Source organism: Sphaeramia orbicularis, chromosome 18 (assembly GCF_902148855.1).
Source record: "Sphaeramia orbicularis chromosome 18, fSphaOr1.1, whole genome shotgun sequence".
NCBI classification, from domain to species: Eukaryota; Metazoa; Chordata; class Actinopteri; order Kurtiformes; family Apogonidae; genus Sphaeramia; species Sphaeramia orbicularis.
Genome location: NC_043974.1, coordinates 689492 through 711799, shown reverse-complemented (window position 1 = coordinate 711799; position 22308 = coordinate 689492). Strand labels below are relative to the sequence as shown.

At 37.3% G+C, this 22308-nt stretch overlaps 1 protein-coding gene across 1 annotated transcript in view; it reads right to left on the bottom strand.

Moving 5' to 3' along the window:
- LOC115438919 (uncharacterized) overlaps positions 1-20720 on the bottom strand; it is a 43425-nt gene extending 22705 nt beyond the window's left edge. The window contains exons 1-8 of the mRNA XM_030162809.1: positions 20492-20720; positions 18644-18783; positions 18238-18327; positions 17550-17607; positions 9905-9967; positions 8289-8386; positions 7502-7624; positions 1716-1827 (exon numbers count right to left, since the gene is read on the bottom strand). Of these exons, the coding sequence (XP_030018669.1) occupies positions 1716-1827; positions 7502-7624; positions 8289-8386; positions 9905-9967; positions 17550-17607; positions 18238-18327; positions 18644-18783; positions 20492-20720 (913 nt within the window). The remainder of the gene's footprint in view (positions 1-1715; positions 1828-7501; positions 7625-8288; positions 8387-9904; positions 9968-17549; positions 17608-18237; positions 18328-18643; positions 18784-20491) is intronic.
- Between the last annotated feature and the right edge of the window lie 1588 nt (positions 20721-22308).

Here is a 22308-nt window from a genome sequence, read left to right as displayed (position 1 = left end):
GTAGACTGTGGTCAGTGGTCAGTAGACTGTGGTCAGTGACAGTAGACTGTGGTCAGTAGACTGTGGTCAGTGACAGTAGACTGTGGTCAGTAGACTGTGGTCAGTAGACTGTGGTCAGTGACAGTAGACTGTGGTCAGTGGTCAGTAGACTGTGGTCAGTGACAGTAGACTGTGGTCAGTGGTCAGTAGACTGTGGTCAGTGACAGTAGACTGTGGTCAGTGGTCAGTAGACTGTGGTCAGTGGTCAGTAGACTGTGGTCAGTGACAGTAGACTGTGGTCAGTAGACTGTGGTCAGTGACAGTAGACTGTGGTCAGTAGACTGTGGTCAGTAGACTGTGGTCAGTGACAGTAGACTGTGGTCAGTGGTCAGTAGACTGTGGTCAGTGACAGTAGACTGTGGTCAGTGGTCAGTAGACTGTGGTCAGTGACAGTAGACTGTGGTCAGTGGTCAGTAGACTGTGGTCAGTGGTCAGTAGACTGTGGTCAGTGGTCAGTAGACTGTGGTCAGTGACAGGAGAAGCAGCGTCAGATTCAGTGGTACACATGTCGGATGTGGGGATGGCGATAATGGATCGGATGCTGGACGGCCGTAATGGATGATTGACAGGAGGCTCAGCCAGGTTCAGCCAATTATTTCATTCAGACCGAATAAAATGATTGGTCAGACTTTTATCCGAAATATATGAGAATTAAACATTTTTGAGTTTCAAAACCTGGTGGATTTCTTTTACATTTTAGTTTGACACACACTTATTAGGAGCATTTGAAGATGACAAAAGAAAAGTGTAAAAATGCCACATCATACGGTAGAGCTTTCATAATCAAATAGGATAAAATTCAAATTTAAAAATTCAAATTAAAAATTAAAAGGGACGGACATCACATAAAAGCAAGTGTATAAAAATGTGTTTTAAGAAGTGATTTAAAAGATGTCAGTGATTCCTCAGCCTTATCTCCTGGGGTAGACTATTCCAAAGTCCAGGGGTCCTGATGGAAAAGGCCTGGTCCCCTTTAGATTTAAACCTGGACTGTGAAACGTCCAGGAGCCCTCTGCCCCCCCACCAGTGGATCTAAGGCTGCATACTGGCTCATAGTCAACTAGCATCTCAGCTATACAGGTAGGGGCCAGAGCCATTTGGGCTTTAAAAGTGATCAGTGAAATCTAAAAATCACATCTGAAACACACAGGAGCCAGTGGAGGGATGTGAGGGCAGGGCCGATGTGATGGCATCTGTTAAACCAGTCAGAAGCCCAGCTGCTGCGCTCTGGACCAGGTGGAGGCGGGACAATGATTTTTGGCTGAATTAATCATGATTAAATATCATTCATTTGTAATCTATATTAATTGCATTTCATTTTGCATGAACAAACAGACTCAAGTGAGAAGGACTATGAACAAAATAATGCCCAGTTACTGCTGTGTGTGATGGAACTGTTCTGTGTTCAACCAGTGACCCCAGGTGTGTGTTGGAGTGTCTGTTTGATGACGAAACAAATAAAAACAATGTATTAAAAAAATAACAATTTTCAGATTAATGACGATGATGGATTAATCTGCATTAACGTGTTAATTTTGACAGCCCTAATATAAATGTTACATTTCCTAACTTTAATTTCTTAATCTTCATCAAAATAGCGCTGCACTTTTAAGTCAAATATAAAACATAGTTATATTCTGGAAAAACTCAGGTCATATAATACTTGAAAAACGTACTTTTTGTTGTCATTTCCACACAGGCTGTGTTCTCTGTGCTCTTTCCTGTCGGCCTGTCGGTCCAGACGTCACCACGGAAGGAGGAACCATCAGTCCAAAACCAAGAGTCCTTCTATAGATGAGGAAAACACAGGCCAAGAGTCATTCTATAGATGAGGAAAACACAGGCCAAGAGTCATTCTATAGATGAGGAAAACACAGGCCAAGAGTCATTCTATAGATGAGGAAAACACAGGCCAAGAGTCCTTCTATAGATGAGGAAAACACAGGCCAAGAGTCATTCTATAGATGAGGAAAACACAGGCCAAGAGTCATTCTATAGATGAGGAAAACACAGGCCAAGAGTCATTCTATAGATGAGGAAAACACAGGCCAAGAGTCATTCTATAGATGAGGAAAACACAGGCCAAGAGTCATTCTATAGATGAGGAAAACAGGCCAAGAGTCATTCTATAGATGAGGAAAACACAGGCCAAGAGTCATTCCATAGATGAGGAAAACACAGGCCAAGAGTCATTCTATAGATGAGGAAAACACAGGCCAAGAGTCATTCTATAGATGAGGAAAACAGGCCAAGAGTCATTCTATAGATGAGGAAAACACAGGCCAAGAGTCATTCCATAGATGAGGAAAACACAGGCCAAGAGTCATTCCATAGATGAGGAAAACAGGCCAAGAGTCATTCTATAGATGAGGAAAACACAGGCCAAGAGTCACTCTATAGATGAGGAAAACACAGGCCAAGAGTCATTCTATAGATGAGGAAAACACAGGCCAAGAGTCATTCTATAGATGAGGAAAACACAGGCCAAGAGTCATTCTATAGATGAGGAAAACACAGGCCAAGAGTCATTCTATAGATGAGGAAAACACAGGCCAAGAGTCATTCTATAGATGAGGAAAACACAGGCCAAGAGTCATTCTATAGATGAGGAAAACACAGGCCAAGAGTCATTCTATAGATGAGGAAAACACAGGCCAAGAGTCATTCTATAGATGAGGAAAACACAGGCCAAGAGTCATTCTATAGATGAGGAAAACACAGGCCAAGAGTCATTCTATAGATGAGGAAAACACAGGCCAAGAGTCATTCTATAGATGAGGAAAACACAGGCCAAGAGGTTTGAACTTTAAAACTAATGTCCATTGTATCCAAGAGTTCATATATAATTACAGAAATGAGTCCATATACTGACTGAAATGTCCTTCAGGGGTCACATGAGTGTCCATTTGTGTCCAGAACAGTTGTCCTAAAGTCACAGAAGTGTGTGTAAATAATGCTAATCCATTTGTGCACAGACTACTGATATTCTCTGACAGTGGAAGCTCTATTTTCATAAATATTGGATTTGGAATAGCACGTGGATGTGAAAACTTTTGCTGGTGGACGGACGTGACATTACCCATGATGCTCTGGTCAGTCCCAGTACTTTATTAGGAATAAACTTCTAGACTTCCTATTGCTAATTGTGCTCTTCTTCATAAATGTTGGTATTGTGGATCTAAAACAATCCCAGCTGACACAAAAACACTAAATGTGTCAGTGGACGGATGTGACATGGTTGTTGTGGATCCCATCATACTGATGCTCTGCAGCCATGTCAGCGTTTACACTAATGATCCCTGTGCAAAAACTAGGAGCACTATTATTTATTGGATAGTTTAGCATCAGACTAAAGAGGAAAGAACAATCTAGAATTGTTCTTTGTGTCTAAAAATGCTTCTTATTGTAAAAGTGTTGATGTAAACAGTGCTGTGTGCCATTCTTCATGTATGTATTGGTGGAACAGAAGCAGGATGGATCAGCACCATACTCCAGATTGAACCTGTACAAATAAAACATGTGATATGGAGGAGAGAATCTGGGAAGAAAAACTGGGGAATCCAAAAGAAGAGAAGATTTGTTTTTCAGCTCAGTTCAGTTCAAATAGAACTTGTCCATTTGTGACATGAAAGTATAGCATTAATTGTGCTGAAATGGTTCATTTTGGAGCTGAAAACATAGTTCATATGAGCATCAACATGTTGAACAGAAGTGAAATCCTGTCCATTTGAACAACTGTCATTTACCAACACAAAGTTCCTTTGGATTCACTGAGACTGATTTAATATGAACACAGACACAGAAGAGCTGTGAGCACATGTGAGCTGATATCAACAGCAGGAGACAAAACAGACACAAAAGCCAAACTTCTGACCTGGGTCTGTTTATGAAACTGGGTTTATTTTAGTATCTGACATAAAATTGTTCCTAGTAGAGTCAGGTAATGTTTGTATTCATTTGGTGAGTTTGGTGGTGATGGGGCCTGTGAAGGCGGAGGAAAACCCACACAAACGAACTCCTGTGATGGAACAATGGGACATCGATTGGACAAACATGTCGGACACAGAACGTCCATTACAGTAGGATAGAAAAACTGTGGACCACACCGGCTCCTGCCTCTGCCTCTTCTCCTTCCTCACTTCACCTCCAACCGCTGAACGACCAGTGGACGTCACATTATTTACAGATTGGTCGATAATGAAAACAGTCCAGTACTGTTTCCACATCTACAAACCAACTGTCATGAATGTTGTTCTTTAGCCTCTTTAGTATTTTCCTTCTATAATTAATATGTGTGTGTTTATATGTTTGGGTTTTATCTGTTGTTTTCTTCCTTGCTGTGTTTAATCATCTTTTACCTGTTTCTTTTATCATGTGTTTCTTTGTCGTTGTATTTCACTGTCCTGTGTGAAACACCTTGAATTGCCTGATTGCTGACATGTGTTATATAAACACACTTTCGTTGCCTCGTGCCAAACCTATTGTGCCAGTTAATGTTCCAGAGCAGGTTTTATCGCTACATGACATTTCCTGCTTCTGATATTTCTAAACTCAGCTTCAGATGCTCCACCCATTTGTCTCAGTCCATCCAATAATTATCACAAAATAAAGTGATCTACCACTGCAAAAAAACTACTGGAAACTTTCCATGTGAAGTGGTCCTAAAATGTGACCTGAGCTGCATCCACGTCACTGATAGAGACCAACGCAATCCACCAAGTCCAAAAAACAACTGAGGCCAGACAAACTACACTGTAAAAAAAACAAAACAAAAAAAAAACAAAAAAAAAACAGTAAAAAAAAACCCAGTATTATTCCGGCAGCAGGGGAGTCAAAAAAAATACTGTAAAATAACGGAAAATAACCATCTCATAAAAATACAGTAATTTTCCATAATTCAAATACAGTTTTTTGCCCTAACTTTACATGAGATTATGCTTTTTTTTTTTGACTTTCAAATGTTTAATAAAGAATATTTACATGTATTAAAACAATCCAATTCCCTATAAATGTATATATAAATAATTTTCAGTAAGACTCAGTTGTCCAATCCACTGATAAAAACTGTATTTGGACAGTTTATCAGTGCTTATACATGTTATACATTCACACAAATACATTTATTCAACAGTTTTGTTGTGAAACCTCCTGTAATTACACAAGATATTTGTCAATGAACAAACAAGTCTGGTTCAACTGACAGAACTAATACTTCTGTTACTGTTAACTGTCAGTAATTTTATCTGGTTTTATTATTATTATTATTTTTTTACACTATTAAACTTTAAATTAACAGTTTAATCTCATAAATAGAAAAGAAATATTTGTGAAATTACGATACATTTGCAAATGTATTTTATCTGTATTTTTCTGTGAAAAAAGAAAAAACTTCTTTTAAAAAAATGGAAATTTTCTGATTCTTCACAGTTACAGTTTTTTTCCTGTTCTTTTCCATTTGACATGTAAAACCACAGTCTGTTTTTGTCATTTCATTGATATTTTCCTGTATCTTAAAAATACAGGAAAAATCTGTCAAATAAACAGTGAAAATTCTGTTAAATTACAGATTTTTTTTTACAGTGTGTATACACTTGTTCATCTGAATGACAATAAAGTCTAAGTTTAAGTCTAAAATAAGTTCATAAAATAAATTAAATTGCTTTGTTTTTTAAAGCCTGGAGGAATAAAAACACTCATAATAACGCTCTCATAATTCATGCATGAAAGGGTTCGATCAGATCAGATTTCATTTCCTATTCATACATAATAAAAACCCTTTTTGTTTTATGTATAAAACTTCCCCCTGAAAATGTCTTTTAATCCTCAAAGGCAGAAGCTCATCAGTGAACACATTAGAATCATTCCTTCCAGCTGTGTGTCAGTGGGTCCGGTTACATGATGTTTTTTTAAATCCGATTTATTTTTCCAGAAGAAATCAATCCTGAACTAAAGTACTTTCTCTTCTGTTTACATGGAAATGTTAAACCCGTATAAAGGTTTACATGACAAACGTTTATTGGGCTCTGGCAGCCCTTCTGTTAGCTTAGCTTAGCCCTTCTGTTAGCTTAGCTTAGCCCTTCTGTTTGCTTAGCTTAGCCCTTCTGTTAGCTTATCTTAGCCCTTCTGTTTGCTTAGCTTAGCCCTTCTGTTAGCTTAGCTTAGCATAGTCACTGCATTTCCATGGTCACACATATCCAGTTTTTTAAAGGTGATTTGTCATCTTTTGTCAGTGATTTTGTCAAATCCGATTCTCTCTAATTATTTCTTTAGATCTGCAACTTACTGCACTCATACAATCTGTGGGCTGTTGCGTTGACGGAAGTTGGAAAATCTTTTTGTTGGAAGGGATGCATGCGCTAAATTAGCTTTGCTTTAGCGTTTTAGCTTTGCATGAGTTTTTATTTGCCCAGATTTTATTCCTGCAGTAAGTCACATTGTGACAGTTTGAGTTTGAAGCTTTAATTTATTTATTTTATATTATTTTATTCTATAGATTTTTTTAGGGGTGCCAGCCAGGTCTCTCTCCTGACATTTAAGATGTGAACTTAGTCAGTTTAAGTCAGTCTGTTGTGTATGTCTTAAACTGCACAAAGGATGGGAGTCTTAATTAAACCCACACCCTACACATTAAATGACAAAAACAAGAAACCACACATTCAAACCATTTAAAATTCAAAATCATGTATTAAACAATGATTATAAAAAAACACACAAATTCAAACCCACAGTTGCCCCTAACGTATGTTTTGTCCTTGCGGTGTTCCCGTAGTCAGTTCAGACATAAGAAGGAACTAACAGACACGTTTCTTTCACTCTGTTTGTATGGCCCCAAAAACGTTTGTCTGAGTATTTTCTGTTCAGTTGTTGTCAGAATGAATAGTATCAAATATCTCTGATGTGAACCTTTGTTGTTGGATAAAAAGACATTGTAAATCTTAAATTAATCTGTAAATGCTAATCATTAGCATGTCTATGGATTTTCCCATTCAAGTTAGCATCAAGCTAGTGATCTTTTTCCCATTCATTTAAATGTATAATGCGATGTAAATGTACTAAGGCAGTGAACAGAACTCAGACAGATTTTGTTTGTATGTGTCAGTTTTACAGTGAGTCTACAGGAACAGATCTGGACACAAGTTTTGGGCTTTTCTTGTTAAACCTGTTGTCTATCTGCAGCTAATCGCTACACACACACAAGCAGAAGAATAGGAGTTAGAATAAAACGGCATTAACGGGGGAGAAAAAAAATTGTTGGCGTTATTTAATGAATGCGTTAACGCAGTAATAATGCGTTAACTTGCCCAGGCCTAGTTTAAATTTAATCCCAACTTTTCTTTTTAAACTGGAATAAGGTGTTTACATGGGCATCTGAAATAGGATCAAACCTTTAATCAGATTAAACCAGGAAGAAAAGTTGCCATGGAAATGCACAGAATGTCAAACCCTTCTATGTCCTGTGTACCTGTGGTGTCCAGTATCCACCCAACCAGACCACAGCGTCCACGCCGACCAGCTGACTGATGAACCTCCTGTCATCAGGAGTGTGAAGAGAAACCAGATCACCTCCAGTCTGTGAACACAAAGACTGAAACACACAGAAAACACAAGGACACTTATGACATACATACAGATAACACAAGGACACTGAGTCCACTGTAGGGATGGAACCAGATATGAACATTTCAGGTCACAGTTATTGTAACTAAAATTATCAGTTATCATTATTATCACAGTATTATTGAAATTGTGCTAAAATGTTCAAAAAGTACTAATACACACACTGAAAAAATTTAACCAAGTTATATTTAAAAAAAAAAACTAACTAAAAAATCCAATCAAATAACAGCACAATGTACTTTCTGTGTCAGAAACATTCACATATTAACAGTAAACATCAAACATACAAATGTGTGTTAAAGATGGAACTGAATGGAAACTGACTGAACAGTTTATAGAAAAAACTATGAGTGGGTTTAGAGATAGATAGATAGATAGATAGATAGATAGATAGATAGATAGATAGATAGATAGATAGATAGATAGATAGATAGATAGATAGATAGATAATCTGTCTTTGTCTTTCATAGTGCTGTAATCAAATGCAGTTCTCATGATAATTAGAATTTCATCAGTAAAACTAACTGTGGTTAATGGTTCTACCGTTATCCTTCCATCCCTGTTAGTCCCATTCAAATCTGCAGTTTACTGACTGACAGGCTTTTTTTAATTTTTTTTTTTTTTCTGGTTACCTTGGCGCTGCTCCAGGTGCTCCACACAGGGTAGAAGCCAAAGCATCTGTGCCTGAACTCAGTCCACTGTGGTGGGCATGAAGAAGGCGACTCTGCCCCTGCAAACACATCCAGGTTATCCTCCACAACATGGAATGAACATCTGCACATGTAAAAGGAGCTCATTCCACTGTTCACTGGGATATTCTGATCATTTTCAGGTATTTTCAGACACTCTGTACAGAGCTTTATTTATTTTTATTATGAATATGAAACAAAATACACTTTGTAGCTTTTTCTGGTGCCTTCTAAAGGGTCGAATGTGTCACCCAAAAAAATATGGACACACGTTACTATGGATACGATGGATGTTTGTGTTAAAGCAAAGAACAACACCAAACAAAACAATGTCATCTGTATGTTCGGACACTGTATTTTACACATGTAGTTCATTTACATGGTTGGAACCCATTTTAGTTGATAATAATCTGTGAAATTATACAGTTTTAAACAAGTTTATATCTCCTACTATATCCCGGTTTCCCGCTGTTGCACCACAGGAGGGCGCTATCATACAATGGCACTACGGGTACAATGCCTCTAGTTATGATAAAATTGGTAGAATATTTACGGGGAAACTATAAATTTTTAACTAAAACATTATGGGGTGCTGTTTGAAAAAATATCGGCAACATTTTGTCACATTTAGCTTCAAACCATGTAAAATAAAAGTGGTGTGAATGTTTTCAGGTCACCTTTTAGGACGATTACAAAAATATATGTTATCTTAGAAATTTATGAAATAGTTAAATGTAAATATTAAAAGTTACACGTAATTGTTAAATATTAAATCTAATTGTTAAATGTTAAATCTAAATCTAAATATTAAATCTGAATTTAAATATAAATGTTAAACCTGAATCTCTCGGGTGCAAGTAAATATTTAGCTATTATGCAAATTGACACTGCAGGTAACAGGAAGTACCAGAATAAAAGCATATTGAAACATATCGGTATCTGTATTGATATCGGTGATATTAGCCCTGTATTTACTTGGTATCGGATCAATACCAAAATATGCAGTATTGCACACCACTAGTAACCGGCAGTGTCAATTTGCATATTAGCTAAATATTTACTTGCACCCGAGAGATTTATATTTAACATTTATATTTATATTTATATATTTAACATTTATATTTACATTTATATTTATATGTATATGTATGGTTATATTTAACATTTATATTTACATTTATATTTAATATTTAACAACAATGTGTGATGTTTAATATTTACAATTTACTATTTCATATATTTGTAAGATGACAAATTTTTTTTATAAATGTCCTAAAAGGTGACCTGAAAAAATTCACACCCCTTTTTTACTTTTTTTTTAAATTTTTTTTTAATACATGGTTTGAAGGTAAATGTGTTGAAATATTGTCGTTATTTTTTAGCATGAGCCGCTTCACAAAGGGCACCCATTAGAATGTCTGTTCAGAAACCTACCAAACATTACAGTAGTTAATTCATTTGTGTTTACAACATGAGCGTTTCCAAAAATCTGGACAAACAGGTGTATCTTCAGTGTGTTAGATGAGAAGTGCAGATCTGTGGGAGTGTGTGATTATTACCTGAACATGAGCCCATCTGGAAAACAGCCACGAGCAGAAGAGTGGACACACCCTGCATGACGCCTGCAGGAAACAATTAACAACATGTAACCATCAGCAGAGAAGGCTGGAGGAAACACATGACGTTTCAAAGTGAGCTTCAGCTAAACTCAGAATAAACACAGAAGAATATCAAAGGGAGCTTCATAGACTTTAAGAAGTTTCCTTTGGCAAAGCACGTGTTCAGCACCGAAAGGAGACCGACTACCATTCTACTGTTAAGATGAAGGACAAGACAAGTAAAAAAAAAAAGAAACAAATGAGGTTCTATAACAGATGGGTGGACAGACAGACAGATGGACAGCAGACAGTAGAAGAATAATCTGAAGGTTCAGGTGAGGAATACAAATGGGACTGGAGTACAGAACTAGGATTTGAACGACACCAGACAGACGGTGCAACAGCCTGTGGTTCAACAGCAGCACATCACAACTACGAGGGCGCTTCAATAAGTTCATGGCCTCACCCAGAAACACTGGTTGTTATAATACAGGATGTTACATTCTTTCGTGATGGGATAGTGATGCTTGAACATCGATGGACCAAGTGCATTGCTGTAAATGGAGATTATGTTGAAAAATAAAATATAAATTATCAGTCTGTGTTGTTCTGCTCTGGGTGAGGCCATGAACTTATTGAACGGCCCTCGTAAAAGACTTCTGGAAACACTGCACATTTAACCTGAGGAGGATAAAGACTTTCACAACTTTATACAAAAACAAAAAAAGAAAAGTGTCCACCACAAAGGACATTTCAGAAAAATGTTCAAAACTGCACCTGAAAAAACTAGTGCATCAGGATGTTTCCAATATAAGCACTGACTGAATAAAAAAGACAAAAAGAAAGTACTGTACTGACATTTCCTGGGTCTGAGGAGGTTAGAGCTGGTCTAAAGCAAGGTTATTATCCTTAATGAAAACTAACAAAATGACCAAAACTAGAATTGTAAAGACATTTTCATTAACTGAAATAAATAAAAACTATAATTAAAAGAAAAAAGAAACATAACTGAAACTGTATTGTGTGTTTACAAAACTAATTAAAACAGATAAAAGTTATGGATCAAATTCCCTTGGTTTTGGTCTTTGTCAATGTCAGATTGATGTTCAATGGATTTCTTTGTCTCTCTCAGTTTTCTGTGCTGTCTCCATACGACACTTTTTGCTCCGTCACTGGTGTTCACTGTGGTTTCCAGTAGAGCTGAAATGACTAATCAGCTCAAAGTGATCCATAAAACTCATTCAACCACAGTTAATTCTCCTGAATCTTCAGCTTTGTTTCCTTCATTTCTCTGCTGTTAAACATTGGTTCCACTGTTGTGTTTCACACGGACGCTTATTGTGACGCACAAAGAAGCTTCACTTCAGGAAAACTAGCATAGAATATTTCCCTTCAATCAATTCTAGTCGATTAATCGAATCGGGAATTTTTCCATTCGCTTCAAGCACCTAATCGATTAATCGGTTGCAGCTCTAATTCCAAGTACCATCTAAATATGAATACTATAGTAAAGGTAACATGAATGGTAGGAACAGTAACTGTAACCACCTGTTTCTACAAAACATCCAAATAAAAAGATTAAAAAACATACAATCTCTGCAAAAATGATTTTGGAGGAAAAAAAATACTTTTTTTCTATTTCTCGTTCCAAAACATAGACATGAATTTAAAATACTACATAATCTTTTTATATTTATTTATTTATTTATTTTTATTTAACCTTTATTTTTTAAAATAATATTTTATTTTGCAGTTTTCAGTTATGTAAAACACACACACACACACACACAAAGAAAACACAAAGGCTCAGATGTGTGTAACAACTGATGAATTAATGAACTAGTCAGTCCAGGTTCAGAGGCTGAACACAGTCACTGGTATATATATATATATATATATATATGTATATATATATATATATATATATATATATATATATATATATATATATATATATATACATATATATTTATATTTATACACACACACACCCTGGTCCAACTGAACTTTTTCCAAGTATCTCCAAGTCTTCAAAGACCTGAGCTTTTCTATAAATGTCCGCATATTTCTACTTGTATAAATGTCTGTATATTTCTACTTGTATAAATGTCTGTATATTTCTACTTGTATAAATGTCTGCTTATTTCTACTTGTATAAATGTCTGTATATTTCTACTTGTATAAAAGTCTGTATATTTCTACTTGTATAAATGTGTGTATATTTCTATTTGTATAAATGTGTGTATATTTCTACTTGTCTAAATGTGTGTATATTTCTACATGTATAAATGTGTGTATATTTCTACTTGTATAAATGTGTGTATATTTCTACTTGTATAAATGTGTGTGTATTTCTACTTGTATAAATGTGTGTGTATTTCTACTTGTATAAATGTGTGTATATTTCTACTTGTATAAATGTGTGTATATTTCTACATGTATAAATGTGTGTATATTTCTACATGTATAAATGTGTGTATATTTCTACTTGTATAAATGTGTGTGTATTTCTACTTGTATAAATGTGTGTGTATTTCTACTTGTAGTTGGCTGTAGTTCTTCCTAGTGTACTTCTTGCTGCCTTAGTGCTGCTCGTTCAGCTCATGCTCAGTTGTCCTGTTGTCATGGTTCATTACACATGGGTCGCTCTGTTTACTAAAGTGGACCAAATACACACTGAGTAATACTCAGAGGGTCTGTGCACAGTCTAAGGACTGGTTTGGAAGGCCTATATAAAGGCCCCAAAAGGCCTATATAAAGGCCCAAAAAAGGCCCATATAAAGGCCCCAAAAGGCCTATATAAAGGGCCAAAAAGGCCCATGTAAAGGCCCAAAAAAGGCCTATATAAAGGCCCAAAAAAGGCCCATATAAAGGCCCAAAAAAGGCCTATATAAAGGCCCAAAAAGGCCTATATAAAGGCCCAAAAAAAGGCCCATATAAAGGCCCAAAAAAGGCCTATATAAAGGCCCAAAAAGGCCCAAATAAGGTCCAAAAAGGCCTATATAAAGGCCCAAAAAAGGCCTATATAAAGGCCCAAAAAAGCCCATATAAAGGCTCAAAAAAGGGCCATATAAAGGCCCCAAAAGGCGTATATAAAGGCCTAAAAAGGCCTATATAAAGGCCCTAAAAAGGCCTACATCAGTGGTGTCAAACTCCGGTTAGTTCAGTTCCACATTCAGCCTAATCTGATGTAAAGTGGGCCGGACCAGTACAATAATGTAAATAATAGAATAAGAACTTTTGAGTGAAAAAAGTGAATTCTGTAACAAAAATGTTTACATCTATGAATTGTACTCAAATGTAACATGAATAACCTGAAAATTCTTTAGTAAAATAAGTGCAGTGTTAACAATATTGTGCCTCAGTTTATCATGTATACATGTGCATCACTACTTACAGATCACAGTGGATCTACAAACACACACAACATTAATTAACAGGTAGAATATTATTCAAACTGCACAGACTTCTCTTAAGACATGTCAAATATTCACATTTTTTGTAAAGAGCTAGTCTGTAAATGCAAACATTTTTGTGTAATTTTACTTTTTTTACACTAAAACAAAGACAAATGTACAGTTTTCATTATTTAATGGTTGTTATGATAGTATTTTACTGCTCTGACCCACGGTAGACTGAACTGACCTAAAATGATTTGAACACCTTTGATTGTTCATATCTTTAGTGTAATTTTTGCATTTCACACATTCATCCCAGGCGCCTAACTGAACCCTTTGGTGGGCCAAATTTGGCCCCCGGGCCACATGTTTGACACCTGTGGCCTATATAAAGGCCCAAAAAAGGCCTCCAGTGTTAGTCCAGTGAACGGCATGGTGCCACGTCTGTCACCTGAACCACGTCTGTGGGTTGGACCTGGGTATGGAGGAGGCCGGTCTGAGCTCCAGGACTATGGGTGGGCTGGTCCCAGACCTGGTGGAACACCACAACGACACAGGCTCTGGTCAACAGAGACCACATAGTCCAGGACCAGAGAGAGAGAGGGACAACTGCAGACCAGGACCAGGACCAGGACCAGGACCAGGACCAGGACTGTTGTGACTGTGTTTGGCAGGTGACATTTTCTTTTGTTCAGTTTTTTGTTTTGAAATTCTTCTGTAAACTGTAGATTTGTGTTTCTGTGCCGATATCCGAAACAAATGATTCAGATGAAAAAGTTCCAGTTTAGGGTTTAAGATAAAAATTATTTCCAAAAATATGGTCTCAAAGTTTTCATTGACTGTGAGTGTACAGTACAGGCCAAAAGTTTGGACACACCTTCTCATTCTTCACATTTTCTTTATTTTCATGACTATTTTCATTGTAGATTCTCACTGAAGGCGTCAAAACTATGAATGAACACATGTGGAATTATGTACTTAACAAAAAAGTGTGAAATAACTGAAAACATCTCTTATATTCTAGTTTCTTCAAAGTATCCACCCTTAGCTCTGATGACTGCCTTGCACACCCTTGGCATTCTCTTGATGAGCTTCCAGAGGTAGTCACCTGAAATGGTTTCCACTTCATAGCTGTGCCTTGTCAGGGTTACTTAGTGGAATTTCTTGCCTTATTGATGGGGTTGGGACCATCAGTTGTGTTGTGCAGAAGTCAGGTTGATGCACAGCTGACAGCCCTATTGGACAACTGTTAGAATGCATATTATGGCGAGAACCAATCAGCTAAGTAAAGACAAACGAGTGGCCATCATTACTTTAAGAAATGAAGGTCAGTCAGTCTAGAACATTTCAAAAACTTTGAATGTGTCCCCAAGTGCAGTCGCAAAAACCATCAAGCGCTCCAACGAAACTGGCTCACATGAGGACCGCCCCAGGAAAGGAAGACCAAGAGTCACCTCTGATGCTGAAGATAAGTTCATCTGAGTCACCAGCCTCAGAAATCGCAAATTAACAGCAGCTCAGATTAGAGACCAGATGAATACCACACAGAGCTCTAGCAGCAGACACATCTCTACAACAACTGTTAAGAGGAGACTGCGTGAATCAGGCCTTCATGGTCAAACAGCTGCTAGGAAACCACTGCTCAGGAGAGGCAACAAACACAAGAGATTTATTTGGGCCAAGAAACCCAAGGAATGGACATTAGACCAGTGGAAATCTGTGCTTTGGTCTGATGAGTCCAAATTTCAGATCTTTGGATCCAACCGCCGTGTCTTTGTGCGACGCAGAAAAGGTGAACGGATGGATGCTACATGCCTGGTTCCCACCGTGAAGCATGGAGGGGGAGGTGTGATGGTGTGGGGGTGCTTTGCTGGTGACGCTGTTGGGGATTTATTCAAGATTGAAGGCAACCTGAATCAGCATGGCTACCACAGCATCCTGCAGTGACATGCCATTCCATCCGGTCTGCGTTTAGTTGGACCATCATTTATGTTTCAACAGGACAATGACCCCAAACACACCTCCAGGCTGTGTGAGGGATATCTGACCAAGAAGGAGAGTGATGGAGTGCTGCGCCAGATGACCTGGCCTCCACAGTCACCGGACCTGAACCCGATCCAGATGGTTTGGGGTGAGCTGGACCGCAGAGTGAAGGCAAAAGGGCCAACAAGTGCTAAGCATCTGTGGGAACTTCTTCAAGACTGTTAGGAAACCATTTCAGGTGACTACCTCTGGAAGCTCATCAAGAGAATGGCAAGAGTGTGCAAAGCAGTCATCAGAGCTAAGGGTGGATACTTTGAAGAAACTAGAATATAAGAGATGTTTTCAGTTATTTCACACTTTTTTGGTAAGTACATAATTCCACATGTGTTCATTCATAGTTTTGATGCCTTCAGTGAGAATCTACAATGAAAATAGTCATGAAAATAAAGAAAATGTGAAGAATGAGAAGGTGTGTCCAAACTTTTGGCCTGTACTGTATATTCATGGGTTTGGTTGTTTTAGTTCCAGATCAGCCAACACAGTGGACACTCATGCACCATCCCATAATAGTACACTGACATTCAGACCAGTACTGTAACTTTATGTTCTAGATCAACCTGATCTGCACTGACATGTCTGAGTGGAAATCAGTTGTTATTAGACTGTAATTAACAGTTTTCTGAAACAAAAAAAAAACAACAAAAACCAAAAATCTTTTTTAATATTATCTCCATGAAGTTAGTAATAGTTAGTGTTAGAGTTTGATAAAATGTGAGAAAACATCAGATTAGCTGCATTAAAAATGTTTTTATTTCCTAGTTTTCACACAGTTTATCACTTTCTGATATTGTGTTTTAAATCCATGTTTCTTTGCTTCATAAAACTAAACCCATGGTGTTCAGCTGAGTGGACATTTTTGGAACTCCATAAAAATTAGATTTGTCAAAAAAAAACTTCAATCACATTGTTTTTTTCATGCCTAAAGAGGAATAAAAACACTCAGGAAAAAAAAATCTTGACTAAAGTTCTCATAATTCATGCATCAAAGGGTTAAACTCCATCATCAGAAAGTGATAAACTGTGTGAAAACTAGGAAATAAAAACATTTTTGATGCAGCTAATCTGATGTTTTCTCACATTTTATCATACTCTAACACTAACTTTTACAAACTTCATGGAGATAATACGCAAAAAGAAACCATTTTTGATGAAGAAAACTGTTAATTACAGTCTAATAACAATTGATTTCCACTCAGTCATGTTGGTGCAGATCAGGTTTATCTAGAACAGCATAGTTACAGTTCTGGTCTGAATGTACGTGGATTATTATGGGATGGTGCATTAGTGTCCACTGTGTTGGCTGATACGGAACTAAAAGAACCAAACCCATGAATATACAAGAGAACAGCTGGAGAAGAACTGACCACTGGAGTGACCACTGGAGTGACCACTGTGCATGAAAGGGTTAAATCCATGTTTCTTTGCTTCATAAATTAAACCCATGGTGTCCGGCTGAGTGGACATTTTTGGAACTCCATATAAAATAGGTTCATTAAAAAATGTCAGCCATGTTGTTTTCATGTCTACAGAGGAACGTTTTTTCTGTTTTCTAGTTTTGGTTGTTGGCAGTCTGATGTTTGTTTCCTGTGTTGAAAAACGTCTTCAATTGAACAAATATTGTATATTTTCCTTCACACCAGACTAATCAATAAATATATTTGATTTAAAAAGAGGAATAAAAACAGTCAGGACTAAAATCTGGACTAAGGTTGTCATAATTCATGCATGAAAGGGTTAAACTACAGGTCTAGGACGGCAGTAGTCCAGTTATGGACACAGAAACAGAGGTGGATTAAAGCAGACTTTAAACCCAACACAATCGTCCAGCAGCAAAAACATGTCAGAAGATCCAGTTTAAATCTGAATACTATAGTAAAGGAAACATGAATGTAGGAACAGGAACTGTAACCACCTGTTTATACAAAGCATCCAAATAAAAAGATGAAAAAAAAGAGAATTTATACAAAAATGATTTTAGAGGAAACAAATACTTTTTTTCCACTTATCATTCCAAAACAGACATGAACGTAATTAACTACATAATCTTCATATATATATATATATATATATATATATATATATATATATATATATATATATATATATATATATATATATATATTTAAAAACTACATAATGTGACTGTCCAGATGATGAACACGTACCTGTGCAGAGGACTGACTGTAGAGTGTGGAGTGAAGAAGAGTCCACACAGACAGACAGCTGAGAGATAACACAGAGAGAGGGGCGGGGTCAGTGAAAGGGGCGGAGTCAGTGACCCACCCAGCTGCTGTGGATCCACTTCAGTTCAGTCTATTCGTCAGTTCATCATTTATTTAGTTTAGAAAGACCATGTGTAATAATATACACTGAACAAAACTATAAACACATGAAGGAATTTTTGGGTTCAAATTTTTAACAAAAAATAATTAAATTTTTTTTTTAAAATCAATTTGATCAATTAAACCATTATTATTTAAATCTCACCTTAATATTCAAGCAACAGAAACATGTCTATCTATCTATCTATCTATCTATCTATCTATCTATCTATCTATCTATCTATCTATCTATCTATCTATCTATCTATCTATCTATCTATCTATCTATCTATCTATCTATCTATCTATCTTTGTGCAGTGTAACATGGAACTGAACCAGATTTTCTGGAACTGGAACTAATAGTTTGGACAAACTGATCCAGAACATTCCACAGGTGTTTCTGACATCTGTGCACTGGTGACATGTGACAACAGCAGGTTTTTGGGGTGGCCTTTCTTTTTGGGGTGGCCTTTCTTTTTGGGGTGGCCTTTCTTTGATCTCCTGGTCTGTGTCCTGGTGACAGGATCTGACCTCAGTGTTGTTCTCCAGATGCAGCTCAGCGGTGAAAGGACTCTGTGGATCTGTGACCAGTGATGACTGGATCAGCACAAAGGAGCGCAACTAAGAATTCAGAACACCGACAAAGAGGATTTATGAGCATACTTCATTATAGGGCAATTTAATTTAGCACTTTTTCGCTTCATACGTTTGTTTTTTTTGTACAGCATACAATGATGTTAAGACAGAAAACAGAGCCAGTGCATCAGGTTCAGTCAAAGGCTGCAGTTCCTGAACAGAAAACCACAGTGTCCAGGACCAGAAGGGTTTAGTCCACATGCAGAAAACCAGCTGACACTGCTGCAGTTACTTCTGCTTCTGTGACACGAACAGATCGACTCAGTTCAAACATGTGGGGTTAAACAGCACCACAGCTGACGGCTGACTGTGTTCCAGCAGAACCAGCTTTACCTGACTGTCTAGAAAAAGGACACCTGAAACCGGCCATGTTCATAACAGGTTCAGCCTTTAGACGCTGCAGGGGAAGAGCCACGGCATTTGGGTTTAATGTGTGGTTTTCTAAAAAGAAAAAGAAAAAAAAATAAACAAAAACATGTTAATAGACTGGATATACTGAAGCAAATTGGAAAAGTACCAAACCAAGACGTAAAACAAACAAACAAAAAAAAAAAACTATGATAAATACTCCCAGGTGCAGGTGAACTTATGGAGCCCCAGTGGGAAATAGAATTTTTTCATCAGCTCATTTAATTTAAGGTCGTGAAAGCAGATATAACTGCAAGATGGAAAAACAACAGTATGAGCATGAAGGTGCTGATGGACACCACACAGACCCACAACTCCTACACTGTGGTAGTTCCACACAGACCCACAACTCCTACACTGTGGTAGTTCCACACAGACCCACAACTACGACACTGTGGTAGTTCCACACAGACCCACAACTACGACACTGTGGTAGTTCCACACAGACCCACAACTCCTACACTGTGGTAGTTCCCAAATGGATTCTTCTCTACTGACCCTTTCTGAACCTCCTCAGACCCACCTATGGGTTTTCTGTCCACAGTTCGTGGACCTTCGTTCTGGTTTCTAGTACTTATCCTAACTCCAGCTGATCTACTTTTATCAGTTGTAGTTCAGTTTTCTGGTCATCAGTTCCATCCATGTGTCTCCCCCTACTTCCCCAGTCTCTCTCTCTCTCTCTCTCTCTCTCTCTCTCTCTCTCTCCTCCTTTACCTTCTACATCGGGGGTGTTAAACTCCTGTTCTTTCAGGTTCCACATTCAGTCTGATTTGATCTGCAGTGGACCCAACCAGGAAAAGAAGAACAGAAGAAGAAAAGCACTCAGAGAGCGCAGACCTCCGCCAAGACAGAGCTGCCTCCCGTGTGTGTGTGTGTGTGTGTGTGTGTGTTTGTTTGTTTGTTTGTTTGTTAGCAAGATAACTCAAAAAGTTCTGGACGGATTTTCATGAAATTTTCAGTAAATGTTGATACTGGCACAAGGAAGAAATGATTAAATTTTGGTGGTTTGGTGGTGGATTAAATATGGCAGGGGTGGGGTTGCCCCCCATCACCAGCAAAATTTAATCATTTCTTCCTTGTGCCAGTATCAACATTTACTGAAAATTTCATGAAAATCCGTCCAGAACTTTTTGAGTTATCTTGCTAACAAACAAACAAACAAACAAACAAACAAACAAACAAAGTGATCACAATCGCTCCTAATAAAAAAGCTGGTACTTTGCTGACATTTCCTGGGTCTCAGGAGGACAAGTGATTTATCATCATATATTCTAATATCATCCTCTATATTTAGCATTTTTTCAGTGAAAATCTGGTATTTTCCTCTATTTAATTTAACAATCATGTACTTTAATCATCATGATGAGATTACATTTATGGGTTATTAAATCAAAAACAGAGAAAACTTTTTTAAAACAGTCTTTTTCAGTCCAGTCTGTCCTTATCTGAACATAAACCCAGTGTGTCCATCCACTGGCATTGATCCAACTCCATGGGTTTGACTGGAGAATCGGTGTTGGAGGAGATGACGTGTTTCCACAGTAACTACAGAGCCTCTGAATGTCTAAATATGGTCATATCTGATGACCAATGAAAAAATGACAAATTGTATTTGACACCAATTATTTCAACATGTGGATGGGATTGGAGGGGTTAAAGTTATTAACATTTTAGGTCAGTCGATGGTTTAGGTGGATGTTTATGGATGAAGTGGAAGGAGTGTGAATGGGTGTGGCTGTACCATCTGTGGGTGTGGCTGTACTGTCTGTGGGTGTGGCTGTACTGTCTGTGGGTGTGGCTGTACATCTGTGGGTGTGGCTGTACTGTCTGTGGGTGTGGCTGTACATCTGTGGGTGTGGCTGTACTGTCTGTGGGTGTGGCTGTACATCTGTGGGTGTGGCTGTACTGTCTGTGGGTGTGGCTGTACATCTGTGGGTGTGGCTGTACTGTCTGTGGGTGTGGCTGTACATCTGTGGGTGTGGCTGTACTGTCTGTGGGTGTGGCTGTACATCTGTGGGTGTGGCTGTACTGTCTGTGGGTGTGGCTGTACATCTGTGGGTGTGGCTGTACTGTCTGTGGGTGTGGCTGTACTGTCTGTGGGTGTGGCTGTACTGTCTGTGGGTGTGGCTGTACTGTCTGTGTCGGTGTCAAACCTGTTGAAGTGCTGCTTCAGTTCATTGTCTTAGTCTAAACACTGTGCTGCCTGGGGATTTGTTTTGTAAATTGTCGCCCTTGATAGCAATGCATGAAACAAAAGTCACTGTACTGGTCTGGGATGAGCAGGAATTTGAATAAATGGAACAGCTGCTAGAACTAACAGGGCCTTTTTACTGGGATAAGTTCTGGTATATGTCGATAAATTAACAAAAAAAAAAAAAGAAATTCACTTGAACAATATGTTTAATTCAAATTAAAATTCGATACAGATTTCTAAGGTAAAAAATAATAAAGATGAAAAAATATTTACCTTTGGACAGGAGCAATAAGTTGAAATTAAAATAATTGGAAATTAAAATAACATCTTTCTTCCCAACATTTAGATTTGGATTTAACATTTAGATTTAGTATTTAACATTAACATGTGACATTTCTGCTTTATAAAAGGCACCACTTGTACAATGGACAGGTGTTCTATTGTTAGGGTCACACCAAGGTTCTAATAGTTTTGGATTTTTCATTCTAGTTTAGTTTTATTTAGTTTTGATTATTTTTTTCTCTAATTCAGTTCATTTTAATTCATTTTACAGCAGGTTTGATAGTTTCGATTAGTTTTCATTTTTTTCTAAATGCTTAGTTTTAGTTTAGTTTTAGGTTAGTTGTAGTTCACTTGTAGTTTAGTTTTAGTTGTAGTTCAGTTGTAGTTCAGTTGTAGTTTAGTTGTAGTTCAGTTGTAGTTTAGTTGTAGTTTAGTTGTAGTTCAGTTGTAGTTTAGTTGTAGTTCAGTTGTAGTTCAGTTGTAGTTTAGTTGTAGTTGTAGTTCAGTTGTAGTTCAGTTGTAGTTTAGTTGTAGTTTAGTTGTAGTTCAGTTGTAGTTCAGTTGTAGTTTAGTTGTAGTTCAGTTGTAGTTTAGTTGTAGTTCAGTTGTAGTTCAGTTGTAGTTTAGTTCAGTTGTAGTTTAGTTGTAGTTCAGTTGTAGTTTAGTTGTAGTTTAGTTTAGTTGTAGTTTAGTTGTAGTTCAGTTGTAGTTCAGTTGTAGTTTAGTTGTAGTTCAGTTGTAGTTTAGTTGTAGTTTAGTTTAGTTGTAGTTTAGTTGTAGTTCAGTTGTAGTTCAGTTGTAGTTTAATTGTAGTTCAGTTGTAGTTTAGCTGTAGTTCAGTTGTAGTTCAGTTGTAGTTCAGTTGTAGTTTAGTTTAGTTGTAGTTCAGTTGTAGTTCAGTTGTAGTTCAGTTGTAGTTTAGTTGTAGTTCAGTTGTAGTTTAGTTTAGTTGTAGTTTAGTTGTAGTTCAGTTGTAGTTCAGTTGTAGTTCAGTTGTAGTTTAGTTGTAGTTCAGTTGTAGTTCAGTTGTAGTTCAGTTGTAGTTTAGCTGTAGTTCAGTTGTAGTTCAGTTGTAGTTCAGT